Source organism: Lampetra planeri, chromosome 11 (assembly GCF_965212315.1).
Source record: "Lampetra planeri chromosome 11, kcLamPlan1.2.h2, whole genome shotgun sequence".
Classification (NCBI taxonomy): Eukaryota; Metazoa; Chordata; class Hyperoartia; order Petromyzontiformes; family Petromyzontidae; genus Lampetra; species Lampetra planeri.
The window spans coordinates 12,436,985-12,454,497 of NC_136117.1; the positions used below are offsets into that span (position 1 = coordinate 12,436,985).

Here is a 17,513-nt window from a genome sequence, read left to right on the forward strand (position 1 = left end):
GACAATCTGTAATAAGCGTAAGTAACCGAAGTAAGAGTACCACGATGGAGCATAGTGCACGTATCGTCAGGTGACCATTACACAAGAGGGGTTGCTGACAACAACGACCGCTAAACCGGTAACCGTTTTCACAGCAGATTTCCGCTTCCAAAGGTCAAACAACGGCGACCGTTTTCAGTGGAATGACCGGCACGAAGGCGTCTATCGGCACGTGCTAAACCCTCAAACGGCACAGCGCCCTAAACCACGTCGTGCTACCCCCTCCCCCCTCTTTATAAGTTAAAACAAAGACACAAAGATCCCCCGCTGAGTTAAAGCAGTTTAAACGGCGTCCACAACCCCGTAAGCTTCGCTAGAGGGAGCTCTTAGGGGCTAAGTTTGGTCCAATCTTCAACGTTGATCTGACGTCTTGGAAGAGGTGGGAGTATGGGGCCGTCCATAAATGACGTCACGCACCTAGGGGGGTGGGGGGGTCAGACATTTGTGACGATGTGTGACGCGGAGGGAGGGGAGTTTGAGAAATGTAACGTCACATCAAAATGCGAAACTTTAAATAAATATAGACAACACGTTCTACTTAATTAAATATACTTTTTAATAAATGTTTTCTCCTACAACATCAGAGTGCAGCTCCACATTAAATACGCACTACAATGACAATAGTTTAAAGCGATTTGAAGCATGTTTTTTTTTTGGGGGGGGGGGGGGCAGAGCTTTGTGACGTCATATTTGAGGGGGGGGGGGTCTGACTTTTTGTGACGCCCTGTGACGAGGAAGAGGGGGGGGTCAAAAATCGTCCAAAATCGCGTGACGTCATTTATGGACGGCCCCCTACCCACATTTTTACCAATTCACGAACTACGGCGCACTCATTGCAACTGTTGGGTGGAACAGAGGCGGCGGAGAGGGAGGGAGGGAGGGGGATGATTTAAGAAACATGCCTCATTGATTCAGCTGCCGTGCCAGGAGTTGGATCAAACCTGGGTCACAATGGCAGCATGAGGCCCGCGTGTGTGTGTGTGGACTCTCTCCGTTGCAACCACTTATGGCAAGCTCCCTTCGTTTCTCAATTTTAAAGGCTGAAACCGCTACGTTCATTGCCGGACATTCTTGTACGTGCAGCAAACCGGTAACCGTTTTTCTCTCTCTCACCATGACGTCGTGGTTACCGGTAATACAAACTAATCGATGTTAACAATTCTAGATTTGAAGTTTTCGTGACTGGAAGGATTCACACTGTTTGTTTTTTTCGGTAAAGTCACGTAGGTAAAATGAGTTGTTTTCGTTTATTTTATTTTTTACCTACGTGACTTTACCGAAAAAAACACAGAGTACGATGATAAAAACCCAAATGTATTTTATCTGGTTAAATAAATACATTAAAGGAAAGTAATACTAATATTGTGGTCGAGTCTTACCGCAATGCAGCCATTTGTCAACACCAATCTACTACAATCATTACCGTAAAGTGCTTCACATGTATTCCATATAGTTGTAGATTCTCTGCAATTAACATGAACAATGAGGTTGGTTATAATTCACCGCTCACTGTTACCTCGCAACGTTTTCGTCTGACGCCAATAGACCCTGTGGATATCACGAACATTATTATCGAGTTATGGATTGTTATACCATTATGTGACTGCGTAGATGATAAGCCGCGGGGGGGAGGGGGGAGTGCCGGGTGTAACAATGGGGGTGCCTATGATTCACCACACACACTAACTTGTTGCGCAATGCTGAACGACGTCTTTGGCCCCACGGTGCGACCACGTTGAAGGGAACTGCTAAATTGCTCTTCTCGAGAACACTTAGCAAGTTGAACCTGGGACATCCTTGGGGCGGGAAGGTCGAATTTGAACAGCGCAAGTAAACATCACACGCGTGTCCTCCCCACCTTGCACAGTGACACACCGGGCCGTTAGGTAATCACAACACAATGAAGACAGCACATTTAGATGTACATAGTGGCTACGAACCACGCTCGACACGCCGCGTAGATAAAAGAATGTGTTTATTTAGAGAGAGGCAGTTAGTCGTAGGCAGAAGGAAGGAACTCATCACTATCGAGCCAGGACCTGAACAGAGACGGGGATTTTACAGCATTGACGGCTGGGGGAAGTTGTTCCAGACCAGGGGGTCATCAACCAATATCACAAGAAGAGACGCATTTTGCGAATAACGTCACCAAGCAGCCTTTGAAGAGACGCATGCGGCTCTGGATTCGCAGGCTGCCAACCTCTGCTCCAGACCATGGGCGCAGCATTGGAGAATGAGTGATGTGTGGAATATGTACTCATCGTTCAAGTCCATTTGACAACTTTACAGCGTTTGTGCATTTAGCCCTGTCCGTTTGTCTACGTGTCCCACTATCCTTCTGTCTGTGTCGCCCAATAGAAAGCTGGCGAGATATTAATGAGAGAGAGAGAAAAAAAAACGATCACCCAATTGATCAAAGAGTCCATACTCTTTGTTTTTTTCGGTAAAGTCACGTAGGTAGAAAAATAAGGACGCTTGTGTTGCGACCGAAACGTCGTGATTTAATTGAGTTGATTTCATTTATTTTATTTTTTACCTACGTGACTTTACCGAAGAAAACAAAGAGTATGAATCCTTGCAGTCACGAAAGCTTCAAATCTAGAATTGATCAAAGAGTCACACACAAAAAAACTTGGCGAGAATAAAACCAGAGCTAAAAGGTTCGCCCTGCAGGTCGAGGCGATGACCTCATTACGTGTGACATCTTGCGAATTCCCACGTGGTGAGAAGACAGTACAGTCTATCACGGTCGTGCTTCTCGGGGGGTAACAGCATCGATAATTATCATAATTATTACACACACACCAAGTACAAGTACGTGCTGAAAGCTTTCTATGCACAGAATCCATGGACATGCATTCGTTTTCTCTCTTGCCTGCTTGTTTTATCCATCCCATTATCCATTGCATTTGTTGGGTAAGCAGTGCAAAGGAAACATAGCCACTGTATATGACTTTGTGACATCCCAAAGTCCACGAACAGGGACCTCAAACTAGCTTGGACTTGTTGTAGTGGTGGGTGTGTCAAGGGAGTTAACACAGGCAGCCTTTTTTTAACACCTCTAGAACTCCATCACCTTCCAAATGTTGCACTTATATCATCGTCATTAATCATCAGTCATCATTCTTAAACAAAATCGGCCTGAATGCGCTCGAATCTGCAGGATCTCGGAAGCTACGCAGGTTTGAGCCTGGGTAAAACTTGGACAAGACCCTGGCTGGGAATCCCACGTATTGTCGGCTTGGACTGCCAGGTGGCCAGTGGATGGAAGTACGGCAGAGAATTATTGAACGTCTCTGTGCGCACTTTGAGTGCGATCCTCCTGTAAATGTAGATTTTCTCCAAATACTCCCATTTCTCCCCCACACGCAAAACACTCATTACTGGAAGTGGACAAATATCCTATTGCAGGGCCTTTGTGAAAAATATTTTTAAGCCTCGAGAATTCCTGAACGAATGCCAATACGAGTGTTACTAATCATGCATCACAGCACTTAAGATCGCAAAGCTGCCCAGCCAATCACAGATGTTTTTATTTATTATGTCATTATTAATGAGTGAAACTACCTAATGGGTAATGTATTATGGATAATGTATTATTACTTTTTTACAAGTGGGCATCATCTATCAGAGTACTGGCATCCCGATACAAACGTCAAACAAATGATTACAGTTTTACTTTTAATTGATGCAATTAAAATTAAACGGTCATGTTGTGACGTTGGCAAACGTAACAGTTTAAATTTTTTTTATCGATGTTTATATTCTGTTATCAGGTGGACTTTTTCTCGTGTGCCCTACTAAAGCGAGTTCCCCATTTGAGGATGTACACGAAGATCTATCTGTCATTCCACTGCTGGATGCGGGGTCTACCCCGTGAGATAACATGACCACCACCACCACGCTGATGATCAGTGCGGAGTTGTGGAAGGTGGCACTCTCATAATAGATTAATGTTGTACTTCTTTCCCACCGTACGTAACCAACCGCGCACATCGGAGGTGTGGTGGAAGGGCACCAAACCAAACGTAATAAGTATAACTCGTAAAAACAAAGTTTTTCACTATAAATCCTTTATATGCGTGGTGGCTAGAGTCCTCTCGTCCTTTTGCTTGAGATGGCTGCCACCTATGGGTCAGATGATTGCATTGCACCATTAAGCAATTGGTAATTAAATATAATATTTTTGTCCTAAAAAGTGTAACATTTTGGAAAAAAATTTTCACGAACATTAATTGTCACGCACAACGAGTCTGTGTGGAAAATGTCAGCTCGATTGGATCACGGGAAGTGGGTTAAAAAACGACCGAAAGATTTGCACGGTCCTAAGCAAGCAAGCGAACTTAACATAAAGGATTTAAAAAAGCAGTTCTACATGGAGGTGGGAGCACAGAAGAACAGGACAACCGTGGCTGTTGGAGCTCTGCAATGCACCAGCCATGTTTTCCCGCAGCCAACCGTGGCACGCAATCTGCCATGAAATGTCCGTGCCTTATTTCCATACAGAAGTTGACATCCGTCATGAAATAAAAAGCGTACACCGTTGTTAAGAAAACAGGGACGAATGACTGATTGGAAAGATAGCAACTACTGAAGACTTATTCAAATACAAACCTGACCAACGAGATGGGACACTCGAGAAAAAAATGTTCCTTTGAACTTTGGTGAAATGGCTTCAAAACGTGGTATGCATAAGATACATTAAGTGGTTTTAGTTTTATTTTAATAAGCCCATTGACTTAGACGAACTATTTGGTGGTGATTCTGCGTCAGCAGTGGTGCACACTGCACAATTAACAACAAAAATCAACAGAACTGTCAATAATACCTTGTCCTTAAAAGGGAAATATATATCATAGGTGACGTTTCGGTCAATAGCCCTTCTTCTACGTGCTATGTAGGGTGAAGGGTTATTGCTGAAACTTCGACTGTTATATATTTTACTTCAGGTCTAAGTCCGTCGTGTTATTGACGAACGTGTTGCGTTTTCTGAGTAACTTACACGAGGGTTCCCAAAGCCTAAATCGTACTTCTTTAGCTCCACCTGCTGGCTCCTTGTGTCGCGACCAGCGAGTTGCTAATACAGCACACACACACATCGTGCTCGTTGCAACTGCCTGTGATTGCAGCAATCTGTCACGTGCAGCTTACGTTTTAAAACCTCATTCATGGTCGTGGACCTTATCTGCACAACCTAATTCTGATCAAGTCTCCCGTAAATGGCGTGACTTGTGTGTTGGGCCACGCCTACCGTTAATCCCTCCCCTCCTTGCCCCGCCCCCTGTGAAAACAGACACTGTCCCATATTCGTAGGTTTTTTCGGTAAAGTCACGATTTTTGTTTTTATTTTATTTTATTTTCATTAATTTTGATGTTTTACCTACGTGACTTTACCGAAAAAACCTAAGAATATGATTCCTTGCAGTCACGAAAGCTTCAAATCTAGACACTGTCCCGTGTCGCCTCTTCCTCGCTCATCTCATCTTTCCCCGTGTTTCAGTTCATTTTCCATCCCTCTCCTCTTGTTTCTCATTCTTTCTCCTCCTTCTCCCCTTTGACGATCCGTCTCCCCCCCCCACCCCCCCACACTTTATAGCATTGACTCTACTCACCTTCCCGCTGGTGTCGTCACGGGTCCAACGTTGCCAGTATTGTACGATATATTATCGTGGTATTGCTACGAAGTGGCAACCATAAGCTACCGCACATCCACCTCGCTCCTGCGCACGGACCGATGTCATCGGCTCGCGTCGCAGTCGCGCAGCGTGACCTTGTTGATGAGAGTTTTTAGTTTTAATTTATTAGGTATATCCCTGTGAGCCATGCGGCTCTTGATTCGGGTGCAACCGCAACAAACAAAAAAGACGGAATGTCGAAACCAGTCAGGAGTTTGCTGGTGCTGAATCGATTCTGCCCAAATGTCACGCACCCCCACGCAGAAGGCTGCGATGTGTGATTAATACTATTATATTTTGTTTACGTGGAGAGACAGTACTATATGAAGGGAAATGTCTGATTATATATTCCATTTAAAGTGGAGGGGGGGGGGACATGAAACAACTTGGCGGGGCGTGGGGGACTGTTTACCATCTTGGCGACCTTGTTCGAACTTTAGTTTAAGACTTTATGAGGGTAGTAACAGGGGCTGCTGTAGGGGGCTGTTAATGTGGCCCGTGAGCTTCACCGATTGACCCACGACTGCAGGTCACGGCACGTAATTTTGTGCATCATCCCAGCTCGCACTGCCAGACTTTACGATCACCCCCCCCCCCATCGCCTTTCTACCCCCCCCCCTCCAAAAAAAGTATCTTACAACCTAATTGTTCAATGCAAGTAACATACGAACACTTCTATTTACAAAACAATAATTTAAAAAAACTCCAACTCAACACATTCCTCAATAGTACCGTGGCCTTAAAGGTAAAATAAAATGTATAATAGGCGACGTTTCAGGCAATGTCCCTTCACAGCACATTTTTTTAAAATAGTGCCGTTTGTTGCTGGCCGCTTGTTGTTTTTGTGGCTTATGCCACTGCAGTGCTCAGAAACCACGATATATTTAAACAGCAACAAACAACAACCGCCATTCGCTACTAAGTGGCGGTGACGTCACCACGACGCTTGTGCCAGGCCATGTGCACCTTGAGGCCACGTGAAGTGTCGAACGCCCGCTGGCAGGAGGTCACGGGACAGACCCAGGTGCCACAGGTCGACTGACCGAGATGACCGAGATGACTGGCTGATGCACCACCTGTGCCCCCTACTGTGCAAACTTGCTGTGCATTAGCCACCCGGCGCTCCGCTCGTTGTTGTGAGCGTCGCTCCTCCGCCCTCCGTTGTTGGAGGGCGACTGCCTCCAACTGCCCAGTAGCGTCCTTCACGAGCCCCCTCCACAGAGGCCGATCTTGACACCGCTGGTGCCAGTCATCAGCAAGTCCACTCAGCTCCACACACACACACGCTGTGCGCTGTGCGTCCACAGCCGAAACCCCACGCAGACAGCGAGGCTGATGTCACGCTCCGGTCCGCACTCGCATCATTATCATAATATATTCAGAGCGAGTGCTGCAGGGAATTTGCCAAAGTTCTTTGCATTTTTCGTCTCGTGTTTGAGCCGAGCCGCGCTGCATGCAGCAGAAGGTGGTGGGGGGGGGAGATTGTGTGCGTGGCTGTAACCGAGTACTGCATGACAGTCACACGCGCGCACACGCACGCGACTCGCTTGCGCTGTTTGCTTTAAAACCCACACAAAACCAACTCGAACCAAACAGCCTCCAAGTCGCGTAACCACATCGATTCTACCAGTCAAACTGTAACAATCGTGGAACGACTGACGAGTCGACGTTTGCCCGAATGCCGGTGGCCGCCGCCTAACTTGTTGTAAGTCGCGATCAGACTTCGCGACTCGCGGTGGCATGTCGTCGTCACCTGTGACAAGACGCGTTGCTGCACAGGTAAGTCGCGCGCAACACGTGGTGGGGTGGGTGGGTGGGGGGGTGAGCTGAGAGTTTGCGTTAATTGTTTTATATGTACATGTCGCGCCAAGCATTGAAATCGGTAAAGTTGTCCTTCGTGGGGTCGTCGGTTGTGGTTGACAGCTGTTGTGTCGTCCTTGAAGAAGGCTCTGTGCGTATTGCGTTCGTTACATCCTCGTCGTCGTTGTCGGTGGCAGGCGTTCTGCTTTCTCTACGGAGCCAAATTGTTGTTTACAAGTATACATGCCGCGTATATATATACACTGTATATAGATCCGTGCAGCAACGCTTTCTTTGCTGATGCACTTGACCGCAGTCGTAATAATATTGATGATAGACCGTGTAAAGCATGACATGAGAGGGGGAGCGGTGGCGCAGCGGTGAGCGCACCGCGTTCAGTAGCCGGCAACTTGAGTTCGATTCCAGGCCACGGCGAACGTCAGTGGCGGTCCAGGATATCTGATTTGGGGCCCGCGAACCCCACACCCCACCCCCGTTTTCAACAACTCGTCCTGATGTGGTGAAGTATGGTCGACCAACAACCCCCAGGACGTGACCTTCAACAGCAGCAGTGGATTTCAATGTAGCCTCATGCGGGTGTTCATCCAGGATATATCCACTGCTGGATGAAGGCTTCTCCAAGACTTTACCTTCTCTCACAATCCGACCTGGTAAAGCTGGCACGTGGACTGATGTCGTCCACCGCTCCATCTCCCCGTTGAGAGGTTCTCATCCAGCGGTGGATCGAACAGAAGGGGGCCAGTGGATTATAATGAGGATAACGTAAAGTGACGTAGTGCCACGAACAAAAAAAGTTAATTGCTGCCTGCAGTTATCTTATCAGGTGCACTGTCCGATTATAGACTATAACTCATGTAGAACATGCTAAACATATAAGTCAACGTGTGTATGGCATATACTGTAGACTTTTGAATATCCGTGCTAATGATGGGAAGAACGGATTATTCAAAATCGCGGTTAATCCAAAAAATTACATTAAACTCCGCCCCATGGTTGTAAAGGTATTGCAACTACTGTACTGTAGAGACGATCACGTAGATTTCGGATTCACGGGACAACATTTGTTCGGTTTAAGCACCGTGTGATTTGTATGAAACATTTCCAAGAATAACAATGTCTAACCAGTTTTAGATTCTTAATTTGAGCTTAAGGGAAACTCCACGAGTGATACATTCATATTAAAATCTCAGGGTGCGTGGTTAATCCGCAAATCGGATAAACCGCACACCGATAATTATAGAGTGGACTGTACTGTAAGTTCTGACTCCACACAACGTTTGACTCCACAAACTTAAAACCCCAAGAGACGTATCCCTAGGCGAAGTCTTTAAGTCAATGGCTTATTAAAAACACGTCACTCAAAAAGCAACTGCTGAAAACAAAAGTCACGACTTAAAAAGTGCAGAAGACACCATGGCACGTTGGAAATGGTGTTAGCTTGCAACGTGTCTTTTTCACACACCGAAGATTACAAACAAAAGTTTGCCAAATTAATACCGGCCAGATTAATAGCAAGTCAAAACGTCTGATGTGTCCTGTATTGTGCTATTAATGTTTTTTTTTTGCATCCTAGCTAATACTTGACATCTTAATACACATGTACACTTGTACCTTATTTCAATCTGAATTGTATTCTACATTTCCCTAAAGAAACTTTGTTTTAATCAGCGTGTAACATTACCTGCTGTGACACGCGTTAGAAATATGGACAACATGGTGCAAAAGCTGAAAATATTGCAAGAGAAAGCGTTGCGATTTTTAAGGATGCTTGCATTGACATTGAAAGAGGCACACGTGGATTCGAGAGTTGTGAAAAATAGAGACATCGTCTTGACCTCAGGTCGGCAAGGGTGATTCTTGGACAGAACACACTTCAACACCATCCATTATGCACCCCCCGTAAGGGAAACCCAATTGGGGAAGCCTCCATCCAGCAGTGGATAAGTCGAGGGGCGCGAACGATAATAGAGTTTTTTTTTTGGGTGTTAGATCGCGTAAATATAAACGTGTCGTTAAAGCCGCCACCACCCGACACAGCCAAAGTATGGTTTGTCACGTAAATAAAACATGCCAGTACGTCACTAAATCAGCACACGGGTGACATGTTGGAGAGTAGACACACAACATAACCAATTCGAGCACGAAGTTTTGCCGCTAATTATAACCAGCTTCATTAGGCGACAGCCAGAGTTGTGGACAAATCCTCCTGTTTCCGTCTTCAGTAGAGTGTCTCTAGTGGCTGGAGGGATTCACATGAAGCCTTGACATGCAATAAATATGAATTGAAAAACGCAATTTGATTGTTAAACACGTGGTCTGAGATGCGCGTCGACCAACGTTAATCAACGTTAATCACGATGCATTGAGTCAAAGAGCCCAACGCTGCATCAGCTTGTATTCTGTGTTACATGCTGTCAGGAGTATCTGCATCAGCATACGTAAATACAGCATGCCCTCTTTCCTAATTCAACGTGCCAGGTGATATAAACAGCATATACCAGATGTATTGCATACGTGATTGCGGTTCCCCTGTTCCTCCATAGACCTCGAATTCCCACTCCAAATGTGTTTGTAAAATTCACCCATTCTACAGCCCTCAGCTGTGCAAAGAACTTGAGATTGCAAAAGTGAAAATATTGGAAATTTTTATTTATTTATTTCAACCATGTTGAGAATGCAGTGGTGTTGATGTTACAATGGAGTTGAAATTACAACGGTGTTGAGATCGCAGTCATGTTCAGATCACAATCACGCTGAGATTACAAAGGTGTTGATGTTGCAGTCATGTGGAGACTGGGATGGCAGTGGTTTTGGGATTTCAGTGGTGGTGAGATGGCATTCCTCTCTTCGGAAATATTGCTGAAATTGCACTTCGTTATTTAGACTCTCAGTGTGTGCTGTGTGTGTGGGGGGGACCTGGTCTTCACCTGAGGACGGCTGCTTGCGTTGTGGCCGAAACGTCGTGAGAATTATTTGATTATGTTTTATTTTATTATTTTATTGTTTCCATTCTACGTGACTTTACCGAAAGAACCAAGAAGATGAATGTGCTGGTTAGCACGCTGCGCTGCACTACGAACCCCGCGAACCGAGTACGATTCCTGCTAACGGCCAACACCAGTGTGAACCAGTCCCAGGCCTCCCCTAGGTCAACTCAGCCTCAAATGGGTATCTGGTGTGGTGTATAAACGTCGTCACGAGGGAGACAAAGGCGGCCGGACGTGGTGCTGACCACCCACCCCTTCGTGTGTAGTGCCGGCCTTCATAGGTGCTCGCTAACGGCACTTGAACCAACAGCGTGGCCAGGCTACACGTGGGATCTTTGTTGAGTTAACGTGTCAACGTGTGTTGTGCGTGTTTGGAACCTACGGCATGGACATTTGCAGTGAAGACAATGGAGTCTCCGCTGGATGTGCTGTCACGGGCTGCCTCCCTCGTCAACTCCAGAGCGAGTAAGTAAACATTCAACCAATAATTATTGAACTGCCTTGACAATCCCACTTGCCGCCGTGGGCGGTCGTGAGTGTTATGTGTCCATAACTTCAATACGCTGCTCAAATGGGAGTGAGTGAGGACTGGATCCACGACTGATTCAGATGGCATTCGCCACCGACGTTATCAGTTGGAGATAACGTAACTGGGGTTGTTGGGTTCGTACCGCAGTGGGCTAACCCTGGTGCCACCGCTCCGCGCCAATTAAAGATTACTCTGGGTCAATTAAACACACTCGCTCACTGTGCCACTTCAATGAAATGCCCTTTGTTCAACCAGGTGCGACAGCTTTTGAAATGCAATGTCCTCTTACACAAGGGGTGTCTTCTGTAACCATGGTAACTTTGGTGAAAAGAATATTCGGCCAATTACAGTCTTACACAAGTAATAGTCAGGAATGTTTAATAAATGTTCAATAAAAGAATACGGCCGTGGTGTAATTATTTGCACACTGGACTTGCAATCCAGAGGTCACTGATTCTCCTGGCATGGCAGTTGAAAAAATGGTGCAAGTTTCTCACATCCCCTGTGCCTTTGTCCACCCGGCAGCGGTGCATGGGTGCCCCACATTCACTCGATTAGCAGGTCATGTGCTAATTGGGGACATGCAATTTCTCCAAGACATCTGGCCAGTGTGGAAGAGTAGGCCAAACTACCCTTATGAGAGGCTCTCTAGAGCTTCCTGTCGTGCCAGGCAGTGGCATGAACAAACAATTGCAGGGCTGTACCTTTCAATTTACTTTGTGTTAAGTCGTATTGTCTCATTGCGGTGCTCACTGAGTCTTTTGTTGTTGAACGTTTCACATCCATGTGGCGGTAGCCAATCTCTCAGCAGCAAAGATGATCACCGTTAAGTTGTTAAAATAAAAACTATATTTTTCTTCTTATAGTATCGGGTGTTTGACGAGCATGAAAGTGCAGGCCAAAAACAGTCTTTAAGAGGAGGGCTTGCGAGAACATCTTCGAGTGGAGGCCCTTCCATTAGCATGGGCCAAGCAATTGCAGGACTGCACATTTAAACAAAAAATGGTTGCATAGACATAGTGGGACATTTTAACCAAAAGGCAGTGGCTCAGTTGCTAAAGCGAGTAAGCTTATAATGATGAGATTATGAGTGCCAGCGGTACAGTGTTTAGATCTACACTCTTTTGATCTGATTAATGTGGTGTAAATTGGGACTGCTATCCAACTCTTGACTGATACTATTCATATTTCCACGGATCGAATCAGTTTCAGTCGATCCAATTTATTTCTGTAATTGGATTGTCATGATTGATAACATTGCCAATTATTTTGCGCGCCGAGCCTCACTCACCCCACATTGACTGTTAAGTGAAGGATGTGGGTTTGAGTGGGACACATCTCTAGAATTGATGATGGCCGGTGGTCTAGACTGAAAATGCAATTGCTCCCAGCAGGAGAGAATGCACCCAAGAGGGAGACATCCATGGAGAAATAAGATCAGGAGCTAGATGGATCGTTGCATGATAAGATCATGGTGGAATTGCGAAGACTTGAAGCAGTCCTCCCACGTGCCTACATGCAAATAAAATTATGACTCCTGCAGCTATTATTTAAAATTCTATATGATCAGATACATAAAAAAGTAAATCAGGATGGGATCTGACGTTGATCGGGTCATATTCTTATCCAATCAGCTCGATTCACCGAACCTCTGGCGATTTTTTGCTGCAAACATTTGGTGGATCAGACTCTGAATTCAACAGAAGGCCCTTCCGTGTTGTTTGAGGTCAAATCCCAGCCGCAGCTGAACGAGCACCATCTTTGACAACCATCACCTGGTGGCTGCCTTATGAACATTATGGTCCCTGCCATAGAAATATGGATATTTTTGTTTTACACCAGAAGCAAGACCTACCAGACGGACATGAGCACCGCCTGATGTCATCTTTAGCGTGGGGCCACTTTTACTTTGAAGCAGTGGAAGTGAACAGAGAGAGTTTGTGGCTGCAAAAGTTTTTTTAAATGAAAGTATTTGTGACGCCTGCATGTGTGTGTGTGCGTGGGAGCCACTGTGTAGTGTAGTAGGTAGCGCGCCGCGCTTCGAACACGGCAGCTCGAGTTCGATTGCCGCTCACAGCCAACACCGGTGACGATAATCTGAACCGGTTCTGGGCTTCCCTTAGGTCGACTCAGCCTGAAATTAGTAGCTGGTGCGGTGGGTAAACATCACCACTCGGGAGACAAAGGCGGTCAGACGTGGTGTTAGCCACCCACCCCCTCGCGTGCCGTGCCGACCTTCATAGGTGCTCGCTAACAGCACTTGCCCCAACAGTCTCTTAAGGCTATACGGGGGGTCTTTGTCTTTTGTATTTGTCTTTTGGGAGCCACTGTAGCACACCTTGGAGACACACGATACTGCAGACAGCCACGCATGTGCGATGCGGAGCAGTGGAGCTGTCAAAACAAATAAAATCCACACGCAACTCGCTTGCCTAATGCCGCCAGTCAGCTACCACCGTCGAAACCTGGAGACCAGTTCCATACATTCCGGCGTCGTTCTCGTGAGCCTGTAGCAGAGAAGGCCGTTCCACCTTTAAGCGAGCAATTATCGTACCCGCCACACCAGCGAACGATCGTGAAAAAAACAGTGGTGACTTAATCCTGCTCGAATCAACGATTACTGTATTGGGGCTGGGTGGATTATGTGCATTGCCTAACCGTGTCATTCATGCTTTTGTGTTGGCTTAGGCTGTGCAAAGAGGGTGTCGTTTTAACACGCTTGTGTTCATCCTTCTCAAGTAAGTATTAACAATTGCATTAACTACAGTGCCGACTCTTCGTCCGGTACTCGAGCTAATGCTATTGTTAATAACGATCACGACAACGAATGTACCTCGTGTGGCCCTTCCTTCGACAGTCCACTGCTGGATGAGGGCCTCTCCATGCCCTGTCGTTCGCGGAGGTTATTTGACCACACTCCGTTCAGTGCGGGTTGGTGACGTTGACACGTTGGGAGCACAGAAGTACCGTACAACAATGGATGTCGCCACACTGCACACTGCTGCCCACCATGTAGCCCCGCAGCAGCCGAAAACCAACCACCTGTCGTACATGGACGTGGCCCATCCGAGCACTATCCAGGCTCACCTCTGCATGAACCCTTTGATCGGCCGCATTCCGAGTGATTTGGTCAAAGGAAATAATTACATCTTCTTGGTTCTTTCGGTAAAGTCATGTAGAATGGGAAAAAAATAATAAAATAATTCTCACGACGTTTCGGCCACAACGCAAGCAGCCGTCCTCAGGTGGAGAGCAGACCGAAACGTCGTGAGAATTATTTTATTATGTTTTATTTTTATTACTTTATTATTTCCATTCTACGTGACTTTACCGAAAGAACCAAGAAGATGAATCCCTGAAGTCACGAAAGCTTTAAATCGAGAAATAATTACAGAACGTAGTTCCAGTGTTAATACTAGTTGACAATCTTGTGTCAAACTACTGCTGGATGAAGCCCTCCTCACACTGTCTATATTTATTTATTTTTTTACCATAATTCACCATTCAGGTCAGTGCATATTCGAGGATTCCCAGGAATATTTCAGATAATCCTTCTCCCCCCCCCACCCATGATCGCTGTGGCTGGGAAATGCACTCGGTTCACCCTCGAATTCATAGTGCAGTGTGCTAACCGCAGCACCGCATCTCCTGCTCTGTATTTCAGGAGAGAAATGTATAAAATCTGAGGAAGCTTTGCCTTTGAACTTTTTTTTTTGCTCTGCAAGAGCCACCTGCTGACACTTTGAGATTACTGTCGCCCATTATTATCGACGTCTGCACGCAAAGCACTTCTCAACAAAGAACGTGTCGTGTTCTCTCTAAAAAATAGAGAGTGCAATAAGTTGGCCGGAATGCCCAAGCATCGGTGCATTGCTGTCAATATTACTTTCATTTGCCTGCTGTCCAACGTGTGCAGAATATATATAGTTACATAAAATAAAGTTTATAAGAAGTTTAAATAAGGCGATTATTGTAGAAACGTGGAATTTTGTGAAAAGAAAGGACCTCGCCAGCCACCATTGCCCCTGGCTTTTCCCACCTCTCCAATTTTTGCTGCCACAAACGAAATCCTGGGTGACAGGTTTTTACAACACAGTGGCCTCCCGTCAGCTGCCAAATTACAGTACTCGTAATATTTTTGGCACCGTTCCGAATGCCATGCAAGGTCCACAAGCAACGGCTTGGGTCGAATGTAATTGGGCCAATGCATTTGTCTCCCACAAAGACTTTGGTCCAACCCAGGATGGGGTTGCCACTTGTCCAGTTTTTTTCCCAGGATCGTCCTCCTATTGAAGTAGTTTTCCTGATACGTTACAAGTCTCGTTTTTTTTTCAGTGGTAAAATAATGATTCGCCACTAAAGACGAGGCATTTACATAGAGTTCTTCTGTTGTTTTGAGGTATTCTTATTGCCATAATATGTCCCACTTTTTTCGTACCCCAGAGGTGGCATTCCTAACCATGGACTCGTCATGGCCAGCAGGTGATGAAGGATTGTAGCTGTGTTATTGTGGGCCCTCTTTGGTGAGCTGCCAATAAACCCGGTGATGAAAAATGTGGTGCCCCAGTACATAACAATCTTGGCTCGGTGCCAACATCTCTTCCCATCCCCCATCACCGTTATCAAGGAGAGCAACTTTGCCCAGGCCTAAGATTGTAGCCAAACTCAGCTTCTGAATTATTGTTTTTTTATTCAACGTTTTTATTCTGGATAAGACCAGAACGAATAAAAAAAAGTAGAAATGGAATAGGTGTCCGATATATTTAATCGCGAAATTACACCGCGATGCACCCGAACCCTCCACAGAGTCGGTTTGATATTTTCTCACCAACCTTTCCCTTAAATAACAAAAAGAAAACATTATTTTACGCATTGTTGGACCCTCCTGAGCTTGGGACCCCAGTACAGTTAGTTGTACCTCCCTTTTCACCCCCTGGCTGGCTGGCACCACACCAAGGTAGTCCTGGCACGGTGGGTAATCCAGGCCTAGCGTGAAGCAGAAAATCAATGGTAGTCTCGGAGGTTTATTTTTTTCCAAAGACTTATTTGACTTCTCAGCGTGACAAACAAAATAGCGGCAATGCAGTGGGGCCAATACGCCAACACGGCTCTCTGGAATTTGGCTCCTTTTGACTCGAAATGCTGTCCCTCTTATGCACACTGTTTGGAGAGCACACACATGCCCCGTAACAAAGCCACGGGGTTTGATTTTCATTTAAAGTGCAATCGGTCTTTCCACTTGACGACAACCCACATTGTGGCTATACAGTGAGTGGTTAGGTGTGCTGCGGAGGGATCGGGGAAAAAACACCGAGCACACGAATGCTTGCCGCAGCAGTCACGCCGGGCAGCGGTTAGCGCTTTTCCATCTGAATTCAGAAGTAAGCTACGTTCAACCTCTTTTCGCACCGTACGTAGCCAACCGTGCTCATTGGAGGTGCGGGGAAGGACAAAAAAACTAAACACAAAAACTCACTTCTAGAGAAATGCGTTTTCAAGCCAGAGATGATTTAAAAGTGCACACAGCTCCGGTGGCTTCCTAATATCTGAAGGATCGATCGAGTTTAGATACGCTTATAAAGAGCGTCATCGGGTGCGGAATAAACTTTTTGTTGATCCGCGGGACTGTGTCAAGTTCACCCGCACAGCCGCGGTGGCTGATCGTCTCGTGGTCATCACCATCAGCCAGCCGCTCGTGCACCAGGTGCCAATCCACGTGGTCCGTGGGAAGTCCTGGTGCGGTTTGCGATCGCCCCGCTACCGCCGAAAGTGCTGTTAGCGAGCACCTATCAAGGCCGGCACAGCACGCGAGGGGGTGGGTGGCCAACACCACGTCCGACCGCCTTTGTCTCCCCAGTGGTGATGTTTACACACCGCACCAGCTACTAATTTAAGTCACGTAGGTAAAAAATAAAATAAAATTAATAAAAGTAATAATAGAAATAAAAGTATTTTATATTTTATAAAATTATTTTATTTTATTTCTATTATTAAAAAATAAAATAAAATTAATAAAAGTAATAATAGAAATAAAATTATTTTATATTTTATAAAATTATTTTATTTTATTTCTATTATTACTTTTCCGAAAAACCCTAAGAGTATGAATCCTTGCAGTCACGAAAGCTTCAAATCTAGAAATACTAATTCAAGGTTTAGTCGACCTAAGGGAAGCCCAGAACCGGTTGAGACCGGTGTTGGCTGTGAGCGGCAATCAAACGAGGTTTGGCCAGAGGAGCCTTTGGTTAGGATCTGCGCTGCCCACATTGGTTGCTGCCACGTTTCCTCTGGAGTGATGTTCGATTCCAAAATATCTATTTTCATTAGACAGTACCAATCCGTACTGCCGCGCGTGTTGAGGCGTGACTGGCATGGCGTGTGGGAGGCCTCACTCCACCAATGGAATGAGAATGGCTGGAATAAAAATGTATAATTTGTATTATTATATAGCAACCCACGCTG

At 45.8% G+C, this 17,513-nt stretch overlaps 1 protein-coding gene across 2 annotated transcripts in view; it reads left to right on the plus strand.

The window, feature by feature from the left end:
- Positions 1-6,943: 6,943 nt before the first annotated feature.
- LOC144721331 (transcription cofactor vestigial-like protein 4) overlaps positions 6,944-17,513 on the plus strand; it is a 56,715-nt gene continuing 46,145 nt past the window's right edge. The window contains exons 1-2 of one of the 2 annotated variants that reach the window (XM_078598872.1): positions 6,944-7,493; positions 10,922-10,987. In XM_078598872.1, the coding sequence (XP_078454998.1) occupies positions 10,930-10,987 (58 nt within the window). In that variant the 5' untranslated portion in view covers positions 6,944-7,493; positions 10,922-10,929. The remainder of the gene's footprint in view (positions 7,494-10,921; positions 10,988-17,513) is intronic. The other variant, XM_078598871.1, reaches the window with a different exon arrangement.